Raw genomic sequence first — 16125 nt, forward strand, 5'->3', positions numbered from 1 at the left:
TCTAATTTTACTATATTTTTTTTGATAGTATCAAGGTTGAGGGTATAGCCAACCACTTTGAAGGCAATAAGATTTATTATGATGCCCATTATGGTTTGACTATTATCTTCTTTTGAAGTCCTGTAAGGTCTCCAGTGTAGGTTTTATTGGTCTTGTTCTGTACTGTTTTGGTCAATTCTATTATACCTTATGATATAGGCAACTCTTTTTAAAATAGTAAGAGGCATAATGGTAACCATTTTTAATCACTTGGCATTCTATTTTTGCATCATGTACTATGCCTATCCTGTTCTAACTGGCTCTTTTTTGTTTTGTCACATTTGGTTTTATTCTCTTAAAAAAAAAAAAAAAAGAACCGTGGGAGTAATAAAACCCAAAAAGTGTAATTGTTATTGTAGAAAAAGAGAGGAAAATAAAGTGATCTAAGTGATATAACTGCATGCATATTTAAGTGTGTAGGATAGAAAACCATATTACTGAGCTTTTGTTGGATCATTGAACAGAACTGTCTGCAATCTCACTGTATGAATTTCCACTTTGTATGCTTTAATTTTTTAATTTGGACAACTGTTTCTAATATGACAGTATGTTATCTATTAATGAGTAATTTCTTACTGTATATTTTTTCTTGAAATTCTGTATTACTTGTACCATTTTACTGGTTTGTTTCTTTTCCTTTCTTTTTTCTCTTTAAATTAAAAAAAAAAACTTGTGGTATTTTTATACAATGGAACTCTACTCAGATATAAAGAAGGATCACATTGAGATATTTATAAATAAATGGATGCAACTTGAGACCATACTCATAAGTGAAATAAATCAAACTCACATGTATGAATACCGAGTAGTTTCCCTATTGTAAGAAATGATTCAAATATATAAAAGTATGTAGTAATCATGATCCGCCATTATGTGGCTTTGGAGCCTTACAAAGTTTTCACTGATTAATTGGAATGGCTTTGTTCTGGGCTGTTTGATATTATTGCTTTTGATGATATGAACAGCTATTTTGAAGAAAACAAGACATCATAATACCTAGTGCTAATTTAATATCATCTTGTTTTGAAGTCCCACCAAACTGTTGTTCTTCTGTCTTCATTGGTTTCATCATGTTGTATCTTACTGGATTTTATTATATGTGATAGTATAAACAAAAATTTTTATAGGCAAAGAAATAATATAGAAACCATTGTTCATTTTCTGTTAGCTGGTTCTAAATACCCTATAATACTTTCATTTTCTTGAATGGTTTCACACTGCCTTGATATGTTTGAAGCCATAGTATACGGAGTTGTATTCAAATATTTCAAGGAAAGAGACACTATGGTAACTACTATTAAGTCGGGTTATCTTGTGGTGAAGCACTAGGTTAGTGAAATTGTTATGCTTTGACCTGTATTGTTTTTGTTATGTTCTCTTTATCCCAATCTCCCCCTTTTAAAAAAATTATTTATTTTTTATTATTATTTTTTGATTAAGGGAAAATATAAAAAATTAGCAGGATATATTTTAGTAACTTTTTTGATTTCCCATTAACTTGATTTGAAGCCCTGCGTTGCTCTCACCATCTTGTTTGGATTGATTTTACTCTGTTCTGTTCTGTTTGATAGTATCAAGTTTGAAGGATAGGCAACTACTTTGAAGGCAATAAAATTCATTGTGACACCCATTCTGATTTGACTATTATCTTCTTTTGAAGTCCTGTAATGTCTCCAATGTTTTGGTTTTATTTTTTTTTTCTTTACTGTTTTGTTCACTTTTATTGTAACTGATGATATAGGCAATTCTTTTTAAGATAGCAAAAGGCATTATGGTAACCATTGTTGATCACCTTGTATTCTGTTTTTACATTATGTATTATTTCCATCCTTTTGATTTGACTGACTGTTTTATTATGTCACATTTGGTTTTATTCCCTTCAAAAAAAAAAGTAACAAGAGCTGTGGGAGTAATAAAACCCAAAGTGTGTAATTGTCACTGTAAAAAATATAGGGGAAAAGTGCTCTAAAGGATATAACTGCTTGTATATTTAAGTGTATAAGGTAGATAACCATATTACTTAGTTTTGTTGGATCATTGAACAGAACTGTTTCTAGCCTCACTGTTTGAATGTCCACTTTATATGCTTTAATTTTGTAACTTGAACAACTATTTCTAAGACGCCAATATGTAATCTATTAACTAGTGATTTCCTACTGTTTATTTTTTTCTAAATTTCTGTGTAACTTCTACCCTTTTTCTGTTTTTCTTTTTTCTCCTTAAATAAAATTTTAAAAAAAGAAATAAAATATGAATGTAAGACAACTATGACCATTTTTTCCTCCTTTTTACAATATGCCTCTGGTTGTAAAAGAGCATCATAATTAATATTTTCTTCTGTGTTCCACTTTGGCTGTAGGGGGTAGATAGGCCATGCAGTCTTGCAGAGAAATACCAAGTGACTTATTCAACATGGAAGGAGTAAGGGGGTTGGCATTGTGTTTCCCATTTTTGTAATATAGCAGCAAGTCATAAATATGAAACCTATTCTATAGTCAGGCATTGAACTCAGGAACTATTGCTGAGCTATGAATGATATTGAGCTATCTAATTATGCAAATAAAGAAGGTAAACAAGCATCCTTTTATACTATTTGCTAAATATTCACTAGGTGCCCCTGGGTTGATGCTACTCAGAGCCAGTTAAAGTCTTCTGGAGAGAATGGAAGATATATTTGACCAGCCTATCCATCCTTGGCCTGATGCACAATCCTGTCTTCCCAGATAGCTCATGAACTTTGTTTCCATAAGGAATGCTTAAAGAAGGAAGCATAACTTTGTAATAAATGACCTTGCTTATTGGAAGAGAGCATACATTAAAAGGCCATTTGAAAATAGGATGCTTTTTTTTCTCTTCTTCTCTAGATACAGGTAGAACAATTGAGTGGAGGAGCTTAGTCCTGTGCACTGGGCAAAGAAGTCTCCAGGCTTCAGTCTCTCACTTAATTATCTAGGTAACCTTTCCTAGTAACAGGATATGGCTATATTCATTTCAATTTCTATATGTTTGAAGCTCACAGGTTAAATCTGTAAATCATCTAGCAATCAAACTTTATCAGCTGGTAAAGGCACAGAAAACTTAAAAGCTATTTACTGTTAATTAACATATGTAAGGCATAAATGTAAATCCTTTGCTAAGACCTGCTGTGAAGTGTGAAAAACTGTTCTAAACTATCTCAGTCTAATCTCTGAAGGTGGGGGAAGGTAGTCTAAGTGATCTGGAATTCCATTGAAAATTTTAGAAATAAGGATAGAAGAGTGGAGATGTTCATTGGTCATGAGCAAATGTCTACTGAGGAGCTTTTGAGTGTCCACCAGAGAGTTGCTCCAACTCTCAATTCTTAGTTTCTATCAGCTCAGATAATAACCAGAGATAGTCTCCAGAAAGGAATCCTGCCATCTGTCTGGTCAACATTTCATCAACTCCATTGGCCACTGGCTTCAGTGGGGATTTACCAAAGAGATGCTGGGGAGACCTGTCCTGTTTTTGAGGGTGGCAGTTGCTATAAGAACAATTAATTAGCTGGCAGAGTAACCACACTGTTTGTCAAAATTCTGTTTGTCGGAATTCTGTTTGTCAAAAGAAATATTCAGAAGACTGATCTACACATTACCTACTGCTCTTTGAATTTACAATACAGGGTTTAAAGTCCACAACTTGAGAGACTGGAGAGCCTCCTTTTTCTAAGTGTGTTTAGGTCCCCTACGTGTGCTGCTTTTGAGGATTGCTTATTCCGCTGTCACAGGGGGCTGGTTTTCCCCACTGTTTCTCAGGTTTAATCTCCAAAGGAGATTTTCCCAGAACAGAGCCACAATATGGCTCTTATGTGTGTTCTCCTAGACAGGCACAATTCTGATCAATGTCTCATCTGACCCAGAGATGGGTTATGTGTCCTTTCTAAGATGACTTCCCTGTCCTTGGCATTAACAAATACTCATTTTCTATGGAATTTACTAAGAAGGAAAGGGTTTGAATAGTCTAAAGTTCTTTCTGACTTCACCTGCCTCTCCTTATGGAAAGTAGAAAGTGGAAAATGAGTAGAAGTCAAGTCAAAGATGGAAAACTGAAGCAGAACAGGCTTGACATTTCCTTTAGAGTACAAAGAAGGATCAGACCCATTCTGTCTCAGTGAAACCTGCCCTCTAAGTCTTGGAGTCCAGCCACCAGCCTAGTGCTGCTTAAATGGAAGAAGGAGACCTGGTTTTTATGTGTATTTTCTAAATCTGAGCTAATTTCCATGTAGGAGAACCATTTGATAGAAGTTTACATTAAAGTCTATCAGAGATGTTCTATTATTTTTCTTTAGTGTTATTGTCTAAATACAGTCAAGCAAGGAGCACCAGTAACTTTAGCAACAATTTGAATTCAACTTCTATAACAAAATAATAATAATAATAATATGCCATTAAATAAATAGCATTATAAATTTCATGTGTTAATTTAGATTCACATTACTTTAATAAAATTACAAGACAAAGCAATTAAAAACAATGGGCAAATAACAAGCAATTGTCACAATAAGTTATAAACAACTGGCAAAGACAAAGCAAAATTTGAAGCATAAAATATTGTTACCTAAATGAGTCCCAGTCCAGAGTTTTTAAAGCAAAAGCCAACCCTCACCTCTGTCCTGTGATGTAGGTCTTTAGAGACATCAGTCTCCCCCTCAGTTGCCAGGTACCTGCACTGACTCCATTGAGGACTTAGCTCTGTGCCACTGTCTATAATACTTTAACTAACTCATCTGCCTGCAACAAAATTAGCTGGGAGCTACTGTACTGCCTACATTTTCTGAAAGAGTGGTTTTGATAGTGAGTATTGCTTTTCCTTAGTGTTAGGTGTAATTCTCAGGAAAGGAACTTGAAGTTGTGTGTAAGTTTTAAGAAATTCACTTGCCTTTTTGTAATACAGTGATTCTTATTTTATATTTGCATTTTTCAATGCTTGAAATTAATGTCCTTTGAGCACTGTGATCATTTCATTTACACTTTTGATTCTATTGGTTTCATTTATGCACAATACTAAACACTTTTGCTTCTATAAATAACAATTTTATGTCAATTGTTTATGCTATTCTCTCTCATTTGCTTTTTCCTTCAGCTGATAAGTTGTCATATATTAATTGACTCCTATATAGTAACTACCTGTATAAGATTTCTATTTATTTGTATATTACAATTGATTTATTTATAATTTGCTCTTTTTCAGGTATAAACAAGACCTCTCTGTCATATATATGTGCGTATATACCAGAATATACCAATAAATAATGCACATTAATTTTAAGAACATGAAGAAATGATGCTATGATTGGTCAAAAGCCATAATTTTATTGAAACATTTAAACTTCTAAAATTATGACTTAATAGCAACAAAAATAAATTCAAAATTAATAATAGGAAGTTTACAAAAATCCTTAAATCTTTAGAAATACAGTATCACATAACTCAATAAGTTGAGAAATAGTTTGATAATCAGTAACTCAACTTCCTTTAAGAAAAATGAATTACAAATTAAATGGAAAGAAATTAAAAAAGAATGTAGTTTAGAAGTGAATTTTATTAGAAAAAATGCCAGTCTTCATCCAAATACTATTTATGTAAACATCATTTTAGAAATGCTTTTAAGTTCCATCATGATGATTTGAAACTCCAACCATAAACCATGCAGAATCCAAATTATCACAACTCTAGAAAATAATATGATTCTCTTCATGAACATGAATATTTGACAGATCACTGCTGGGATTCACAATTCAGAAGAAAAATCTGGGCCACACACTTATGAATTACCTTTGCTATTCATTCCTTTATTTCTTAAGGTATAAATAAACAGCTCACTGATTTACATACACTTACATAGAAAGCAGCAAAATACAATTGTAAATCATACATAGTTATTTCAAATACATGTAAGGGAAATGTTATAATTCAGCAAAAGGCAGATCCTAACATAAATAAATATACCTGAAAGTATTCCCTTCAACCAATGAACTTAAATTTAAATTAATAATAATAATAATATTTACCAAAAACCTTAAGCATTTTCAAATATGGTACCACATATCTTGGTACTTCATGAGATTGATCAGATTTCATAAGGAACACTGATCTCAGGTTTTTTTTTTTTTTTTTGTTTTTGTTTTTTTTTTTTTTTTTTTGTTCTTTTCATTTTTATCGGTACCAGGGACTGAATTCACGACTGCCTGCTTGCAAGGCAGGCGCTTATGCCGCTGAGCTAAACCCCCAGCCCCCTGACCTCAGTTTTAATTAAACAAGAATGAAATTGTAGCAAAAAATGAGATGCGACGAAATCAGTCATTAAATTTAATCCATAAATGAAAATATGGATAGTCCAAAATTGGTTTAAAAATTAATAAAAAATATTTTAAATCAACGTGTAGAAATATAATAAATCAATTAACAAAAAAGTAAAAAAAAAATTAAAAATTCTGACTCATTAGGTATTGCTGCTAGTCTCTTTATAGCCATGGAGGGACAAATTTGTAAATAAATATTCTTATATTCCAGAATGATGACACAAAGTAACATAGCACATACCCTCCATAATGTTACAGTCCTTAAAGATAATATGGTTTTCTTTATGATCAAGAATATTCAATAGATCAGGGCTGGGGATTTAGCTCAGCGGCATAAGCACCTGCCTTGCAAGCAGGCGGTCATGGGTTCGATTCCTGGTACTGATAAAAAATGAAAAAGACAAGAAAAAAAAAAAAAAAAAAGAAAATTCAATAGATCACTGCAGGGATCCATGACCCAAAAGAAAACCTGGGCCACACACTTACAAATTATCATATTTTTTAACCCATAGACAATAGGGTTGAGAGCAGGTGGTAGCAGGAAGTAGATGGTAGACAGAAGAATCTGCTTTGAGGGAGCAACATGTCAAAAATGGTGGCTAATGGAGGAAAATAAGGTCAGAATGTAAAATTCAAGTAAAACAAAAACATGAGTTGTGCCTGTGTTAAATGCTCTGAGCTGTGCTTCCTTCTGGTGGAGACGAAAAACAGCCTGAAAAATCAGGGCATAAGATACAAGGTAAAATTCTGTCAAACCCCAGAATACTGAATCCTACTTTTTGACCACATATCTTGTTGATTCACATATCTTCTGCAGCCAGCTTGACCACAGCCATGTGCTCACAGTAGCAGTGGGTGATGTGCACAGTGGAACACATGTAGCCTTTTGATGAGAATGGGAAGCAGACCAACAAGAAAGACTGCTCGGATCACCACCACTCCCATCATATGCCCCAGGATGGAAGGTGTGAGGATGGACGTGTGTCTCAGAGGGTCATAGATGGCAAGATAGTGATCAAAGGCCATTGCCAACAGAATGCCAGACTCATGCACTGCAAAGTGTGGATAAAGAACAGCTGGGCTAGGCAACGATCAAAAGTCAGGATAGAGACAACAAAGGGAGGTGTCAGTGATAGCTGAAAGAATCTAGAAGAGAATGTCATAAAATTTGATAGAGGAGTAGAGGTTCAATACCAGTAAAAAGTTACTAAAGGTTGCCATGGCCTATATTTCAGAGTGCGGCTGCTCAAAGGAGAGCCATGAAATTCTTCATGTGCAGCTGAGCAGACAGTTCTTGTCATAAGGAGAATCAGTGTGCACTGCTTTACCTCCCCAGGAATTGTGGGGATCAGAATAAGCACCTCCTTGTCCTAAGCAAGTCTTCCTTTCTTTCATGACTTGTACTTGCCCAAAGGAACCCAGTAAAAGATTGTTTCTAGGTGCCCCAGTTTCCTGTTGACAGGGATTGTGATAGATTCCCTGTGATGTAAGGAAAAGAAGCATTTGGGCGTTAAGATTTTGATTCAGAACACAACTTCTGTAACTGTAAAATCACATCGGGTGGAGTGTGTGTCTCAGTTATCTCTGCAGTCTGCCTTTCAGCAGAACAACTATATCTGACACTTGTTGGTCACATAATCTTATTGTTTCACATACTCTTTTTTATGTTTAAAACTAAAATATAAAAACACAGACATCTTTCATATTATCTTGTTATTTGGCTTAATTTTATATTTTGAAATTACATGATTTTGAATATTTACATCATATCAGAATTTACATTTTATACCCTATCAACATTTTTGTTATATATCCCTTATTCCTGTCATGATTTATAAAAATATTTAGATACAATAAAATGGAATTTTGGTGAGAATTTTATTGTATCTCAACATTAATATGTAATAATTGATATTGTTCATCATTTAATAATAATTTTAACTATTATGCTTACTGCTAGTTTTAAATGTATTTTAGTCACCTTTAGGTCTTTAAATAGTTTTTTGACACTGTTCTGTGTGAATCACACAATTTATTTAATTATAAAAATTATAAAATTCACATTTTAAAATTATGCATAATTACATTCTCCATTTTAATTGTTCAGAATTAGGTATCTCAAGTATGCATTTTATATAAACTGCATGTATACAATTGATTTGCATAATTTCAAATTATAAATTTTTATCTCTGACATGCATTTGCACATTCAAATTAATATTAATGGTCATTCAATGTCATTTGCAACATGCAAAAACTATCACGAATCTGAAATCCCTAACTTTCACGTTCCCAGAAGAGGTCAAACAAGAGGAAGTTCTGATTTACACTTTCAGCTCTCCAAAACAAGTATCCATTTTACTGTCTCTTCAGTGCGTTAAGTCTCTATTTCTCCATCTTTTTCATAATAATTGCAGTATTCAAAGTGGCTTATTAGTATTGAGGTGCTGAGCAATGTCTAAAATGACCAAAGATTGTTTTTTGCTCCATTCATGAAACAACTTAGATAAGTTTCATGCAGGAATGAGTTTCAATGTTTTGATATTGAGTCCAATGATATTGAATAAACATAGCAACTCCCCATCCTTTTCAAAAAGACGAAGTTTTGCTCTGTATATAGGATGTTTATATAGAAAATGGTAAAATAACATACATGATGTGCAATATAGTTATTGAAAACATGTTAATTAAAATTCATGAGAGCAGATTGCTTTGGAGTGAGCTTCTGCATTAAGAGCTAACAGGTAAGGAAAATGCAGAACTGAATCACTTGGGGTAAGTAGTGTGTATTTAAAGTGAATAAAGGAAATGCTCAAACAGACCAAGTTCTCCTAAATGTAGGCTATTCACAGTAATCATTCAGAAAGTACCAGCTCAACGTCAGCCAGCAAGTGAAAGAAAGTCTCTTTGATTAAATGATCAAAGGAATAGTTTCCTGAAATTAACCCATTAGATTCTGTTATTCTGAGTCTTTGTACTTGCCTAGTCTACAAGAACCTTTTTTCCCCTGGACTTTGTAATGTATAACTCTGTATTTTCAGATAGGTTTATCCTTCTTCCATGGATTATTAATATACACTTATTGGATACTTAAATTTTTGGAAAATGCATTTTACAGAGGAAAATGTCAACATTGGTATATTCATGGGATGTGAGACAATAAAATCCAGTGTAGAACATTTGAATGGGGCTGAAATCTAAACACATTTACATTCATGTTAGCCAGAGTCAGGAAAGCTTCCAGCTCTCTGGATCCCTTTTCCAAAGCTCAAGACAAACGTCATTCTTGTGACTGATGTAGGTCTTTCAAACCAGCAGAAACAACAAATGTTAACACTACTTTTAAAGTAATTTTCAAGTACATGATAAAATATTATGAAGTATAGTTGCCAAAATTGAACCTAGAAGTCTTGAAATTATCCCTCTGCTTAGATAAAATTTTATGACCTTAAACATTTTTTTCCAGTATCCTGCCCAACTTTGTCTTGAGTGGAACACTTGCGTTTTTAAAAACTGCATGGGTAAGATCATGTAGTGTTTGTCTTTCTGTGATAAGATAGTTTATCTTGATATCAGTTAAGCACATCCATGTTGTTATAAATGACAAAATTAAATTACAAAATTCGTTCCTTTCTGAGGCTGATGCTCCACTACAGAGACATGCCACAGTGAACCTTCTTTCTACAGAAGGGACCCTGCGGCCAAGCAGTTTTCCCTGTCAGTGGGCAGAAAGATCCACTGTGTCATATGAGTAAATGAAACTTTCCTTTTTATAATTTTCAAAGTGCCTTTTCTCATTCTTGCACCACCAGGTTACTAAAACAACTCCTTTGATTGGCAGAGCCACCACAAAATTAATTTCCATGAATGGTTAATAATCAGTGATTGCGAGGGATAATGAATGCTGAGTGCCTCTATTTTGCCATCTTGCTGACCCTTTGTTTTCTTAACAATGTAGGTGCTTTAATCTTTCATCTTTCTCTTGACTTAGGAGTCAAGAGAAAATTACCAAATGGATCCTCAGAGATTTTTTTTTTTTTTTTTGCTTTACAAATCATCTCTAGGACATTTTCTATTTCAAGTGCCTGTGAGGCAAAGAGAAGTAATCACATAAAAAGTGAACATGGTGGGCTGAAAAAAAAAAAAAAAAAAAAAAAAAAAAAAAAAAAAAAAGAAAAGAAAAGAAACAGAAACACGATTCTATCCTAGGCTCAGTCTGGTGAGTCTTCCTGTCTCACTTTTCACAAGTGCTCCATGAAATGTAGGGAAAAACAGAAAGGCTGAGGCACAGCAGAAGGGAAAAAGAGCAGATATAAAACTTTGGGAAAAGAAGTCTAAAGATGAAGCTTAGAAAATGAAGAATATTTATGGCTAGGAATAGTCGTGTAATACTACTTAAACCACTTGGATAAAAGCCTGAACCTATTTGGTGTAAATTTTATGAAATTCGGTCTGCTGATATCTACAAGATAATGCATACCATGATATCTTTGGAATATAGCTTAAAGTATCTTAAAATTGTGACCTATTTAAATTTAGTGATATTGTGGGAAGGTTTATCTTTACCATCTCATTGTAGATGAAATTGGGGCCCAACAATGTTAAAACAGTTGTGCAATGTGACACAGCCAACAAACAATGCTTATTTACTTTCTTTTGACTACAGTCATAAAGTAGGTATTAGAGTGACCCCAGAATTCATGATTCCTTTAATGCAGCACATTGCATTGCAATCATTTAAATAGATAATAATGGTTTGAACAAGTTCCATTGTGAGAGACAAGTGTATTGATTTTAAAAAATCAGATTAATCATATTTTTGTAATTTTGGCACCAGAAAATGATGACACTGTTATGATTTCTGATACAGTCAGTCTCATACTTGTATTGATGTATAACGGACAAGTACAAAATTTCATTATTTGATATACGACCTCCAGTTATTTCCACATATTGTCCAAGTCACTGCTAGTATATCTAACTAGCTACTCACGTAGGGCCTCACCCTAGCATAAAAATATCTGATTTAAGGTATGCAATTTTCCACTGTTTTATTTCTAATTCAGACTATAATGCTATCTCACATATTTGTAATAAAATGAAATAGTTTATTTTTGCTTTAATTGAGATCTCCATTGATGAATATACTTTTGTTTGTGTATATCAGTTAAAATTATCAGTCACTGTTAGCTAAAACAGTTTCCTTTTCTGCTATAATTTGTATTGAATTTGTGCTCAGACTGAAAAAAATATTTTTACTTCTAACACTGTTTGACTAGTAACCTGTTTTTCATAGATGTCTATTTGAAAAATAGAAAGTTTTGCTTAATATAAAGTCTGCCATTGTTACTTACATTGATATAGCACACAAAATATTTCTACATGTGAAAGTATCCTATACTCACTCTTAGGTTACTGTGTCACACTTTTTAAAAAAGTGTTTATTACTCTAAAAATGATACATAAAACAAAAATAAATCTGTTCTGATGAGTGCTCCACATTGTGTATCCTCCAAATAACCTCTCTTATTCTTGGCTTTGTTTCTTTTGAAATATTTGCCATTTCTGTTTTAGACCATTTTATGCCATTTCTTTGACCATTTTAAATACCCCTGTCCACTATCTGTGTAACATGGAACCTCTTCTTTGGGTTTTGTTTCTCTATCATATCAATATCTATATAATAGCCTGAGTGTTTGACTGAAATGGCTGTTGTAATCACTGTCACTTTTCTAGTGATACATATGATAAAATTACCTTTACCATGAAATATTTACAGACAATAAAAGATCAAATCTTTGAAAATGCAACCATTTTAATGTTATATTAAAGATATAAAAGTATTGAAGAAAGTGTAGTTTTTGGTAACTTTAAGATTATAAAGTTTCCTTGCTTCTAATATCAAGAAATTCTGACTATACTGTCTTTACATTCAGTAGTTTTTCCAGTTTATTATTGTTTCTTAAACTACCGAAGTCATGTTTCCTTTGTGCTTATGGATGTTGATTATGTAATTCAAACAAATATGAAGTTTAAACAGATTATATCTGTAAATATATGTTGACTTGGTGTGTTTTTATGTATGCCTTGGGTAAAGTATGGCTTTTGTTTTTTTACTGAAACTTTTCCTGGCATCCAATCTTTTGTGATGCACTATCTCCTTGCTTTGTAAACATATGTATTTCACCCATTAGATAACACTTTAAGGTGTTTCAGGCCCATTTTCTTTTTCAAATATATTCAAAATGTTCATCTGAAGGTGTTTATAGAGATTACTTATGATATGGCACAATTTCTGTCACTGATTTTAAATAGTATGAGGTATATCAGTAAATGCTACTTTATTTTTTATAATAAATTTGTATTAATGAATGGATTATGTTTCATCACTTAGTTAATGTTAAATGTTTTCAATTAAAATTTTAAAATAATGCTCATTAATAATTTAATACCCTTTTTGTATATTCCATTTGTGTTACTATCTAACAAAGTAGAATGAACAGAAATGACTTCCTGGGTGTCCTGGCGAATCCCTGTGGCTAAGTGAAAGTAAACTGTATAGGTGATGATAAGAGCATATCACTAATGGAGTAGATATTGAGGCAACAAATGTATGGTTTCAAATATAAAATTATTACAAATTAACAAAGAAAAATGACATAACAAAGATGAGTACATTATGTAAAAGTTTGTGTGTTGCCACATGTGTGTGTATGTGTGTGTGTGTGTGTGTGTGTGTGCGTGTGTGTGTGTCTTTGTGTGGTGTCCTAGCCAGGGTCTACTCATCTACGTCTGCATCCATATCATTCACTTATTATGTTGTGTGTGAGTGTGTGTGTGTGTGTGTGTGTGTGTGTGTGTGTGTGTGTGTGGTGTGTGCGTATGCTTTGGTTAGAGAAAGGTTCTTGCTGAATTACGAAATTGTCCATGTTAGGGTTTATCTAATTTGACTTTGTCTTTGTTTCCCAGAGAGCTTGGTTTATGGGTGTGTGCCTCTAAGACCTTAAGTAGTTGTTATTTTTGAAAAAATTAAACAACATAACTTCCTCTAGGACCTTGCCATTCAGAATGTGATTTTTCATAGTGTTCTTTGTATGTATTTCTAGTTGTGTGAATGTATTCAAGAATAGATATGGACGGTGGAATAACAGTCTTCATTTTCTTTTAGATTCCAACTCTACTTACTCTTTTACCTGAGGGCCTACAGATAGATGAACATACATGAGTAAGAACACCAGTTTATGTGTTATCAAGCAGGATGATCTTTCCCAATGCACCCGATTTCAACCCGCCTCATTCTTACTGCTGGGGATTCGAGGACTTGAAACTCTTCAACTCTGGATCAGCTTTCCCTTTTGTGCCGTGTACTTGATTGCACTCATAGGGAACTTCACAGTCCTGTCAGTGATCAAGGCTGAGACCAGCTTACATCAGCCTATGTTCTACTTTATGGCCATGTTAGCTACAATAGACTTGGGCCTCTCAACAGCTACCATCCCAAAGATGCTTGGAATCTTCTGGTTTAACTTCACAGGGATACTTTTTGAGGTCTGTCTTGTCCACATGTTTTTCAGCCACAACTTCATTGCTATGGAGTCAGTAGTCCTCCTGGCAATGGCTTATGACCGTTATGTGGCCATCTGCAACCTACTCCACTATAGCACCATTCTCACCAACAGAATTGTTTCTGTGATTGGTTTTGGTGTTTTAGCGAGGTCATTTCTTTCTGTAATCCCATTTGTTTTTCTCATACTACAGCTGCCCTTCTGTGGAAATTATGTCATTTCCCACACTTACTGTGAGCACATCGGTCTTGCTTGCCTGTCTTATGCCAGTATCAAGATCAATATCATTTATGGCTTGTGTGCAATTTCAACTTTGGTTTTTGACATTACAGCAATCGTCTTGTCTTATATTCAGATACTCTGTGCTGCTTTCCGTCTCCCATCTCAGGAAGCCCGATTCAAATCCCTCAGCACGTGTGGGTCTCATGTGTGTGTCATCCTTGCCTTCTATACATCTGCCCTCTTTTCCTTCATGACCCATCGCTTTGGCAGGAATGTCCCCCGTTATATCCACATACTCCTGGCCAATCTCTATGTAGTAGTCCCCCCAGTGCTTAATCCTATCATCTATGGAGTAAGAACCAAGCAGATCTATGATGGTGTGACGAGAATTTTGTTCGTAAGTAATCAAAAGCAATAGCATCTAATGCATACTAAATTGATCTTTTCAGCAGAGAAATGCCTTATAATATTATAAATGTTAAAAATGCTTGGCTGAAATGTTTATTTACTTTGGTTTCCTTTAGGTAAGCTTTTTGTACAGAAAGTGATCTAAATTTTGGTATGGCAAATAATAGCCTACCAGGATCCTTCTATGTTATTTTTTTAATATTTATTTATTTTTTATCAGTACCTGGAATCGAACTCACCACTGCCTGCTTGCAAGGCAGGTGCTTATGCCGCTGAACTAAATCCCCAGCCCCTATTCTATGTTATTTTTGATGACTGGTTGCACATTCAAAATAGTTCTTAGAATATCAGCCATATTTTGTACACAGTCCAACCAAATGTCATTCTAATGTTGGTTTCTATATTTCTCCTTTGATCACCAACTCTGCCAGTATCAATACCTTTTGTTTTTCCATTGTTATCTCCATTTTTTCATTTCTAGTAATTTCTGGTATTTTCACTCTTCCTCAGAGAATATATGATATTTTGTGATTTCATCATAAAAATTTTCAATATACAAGTATACAATTGACTAAGGACTTACAACTATGTAAGGATATGGAGTGAGGAGATCAATGAATGGAAAACAAATGCTTTATTATAAGCTTTCATGTAGTGATGTCACCATTGTGGTTTGCATTTGAAGAACAAAACTTTGTTTTGAATAACCCTTTTATCTGATAAAATACAAGAAATGAACACACATAATCTTAAAAAGGTTAATACATAATTAGGAGTATAAAAATGTGAGCTGAGATAAAAAATTGTGAAAATAAATTTAAATAAAGGAAAAAATGAGCTATGTAAATAAATATGACCCAAATTAAAAATCCTACTTTAACAACTAGGAGGTAATGTTATAACATTATGTAAATTATTTCTATACTTAAACTTGTGGGTAGAATAGTTGCTTTTATTTTTCCTTTTATAGTTCTGTGTGTTTTCTGACTTGTTTCAAGTGTTATTTTGTCATTATTTTCTCCATTTTCTTGTCTTTCTTCATATGATTTCAATGGTTAAAAAATTAAGGTTCAATCTTAATTCTGTCTTTAATGTTATATGTGTTGTTTATCCTTAGTTTCTTCATTTGATAAATATAGTCAGTTATTATTGCATAGATTAGGAATGAGGTAGAATACTTGATAATGTAGTGTTTCAAAAGTAATTACTAGCATTTTCTCTCTGTCATTATTTATAATGAAGACAAGGTAGGTGTTACCAGTATTATTACTTGTATTGAAATGTTTTGTTTTTGTTCACAGGCTTGTCAATATTGGTACTCTTATAAGTAAATGTACATGAGTTATCAGTTTCTCATTATTTTCATATAAATTTCCTCTTAATTTGTGACACAAGTAAATTATAAGTGTTAAATGTTTATAATATATTCATACTATGTATATTGTATTTATGACAAATAATTGTATTCATGAACAAGATGCTGATGTACAACAAATTCTTTACAATTTTAGGAAAGTAATGTGACTGACTTGAAGTCATTACTCATAGGAAATGGAAAGTAGTCTTACTTTT

General features: G+C 33.2%; 1 protein-coding gene and 1 pseudogene across 1 annotated transcript; one reads left to right on the forward strand and one right to left on the reverse strand.

Moving 5' to 3' along the window:
* Positions 1-3372: 3372 nt before the first annotated feature.
* LOC106026574 (olfactory receptor 52A1-like) lies at positions 3373-9642 on the reverse strand (annotated as a pseudogene).
* A 3937-nt stretch (positions 9643-13579) lies between these two features.
* LOC134477501 (olfactory receptor 52E2-like) lies at positions 13580-14563 on the forward strand. Its single transcript, XM_063255629.1, has one exon. It carries the CDS (start codon positions 13580-13582, stop codon positions 14561-14563), a length of 984 nt encoding a protein of 327 aa, XP_063111699.1.
* The last annotated feature ends 1562 nt before the right edge of the window (positions 14564-16125 follow it).

This window comes from Cavia porcellus, unplaced genomic scaffold, assembly GCF_034190915.1.
Source record: "Cavia porcellus strain 051 isolate PalLab524CR breed Dunkin Hartley unplaced genomic scaffold, mCavPor4.1 scaffold_9, whole genome shotgun sequence".
Taxonomy (NCBI): domain Eukaryota; kingdom Metazoa; phylum Chordata; class Mammalia; order Rodentia; family Caviidae; genus Cavia; species Cavia porcellus.

Coding starts and splice junctions, on each gene's coding strand:
- LOC134477501 (XM_063255629.1), top strand. CDS start 13,580: ATGAGTAAGAACACCAGTTTATGTGTTATCAAGCAGGATGATCTTTCC.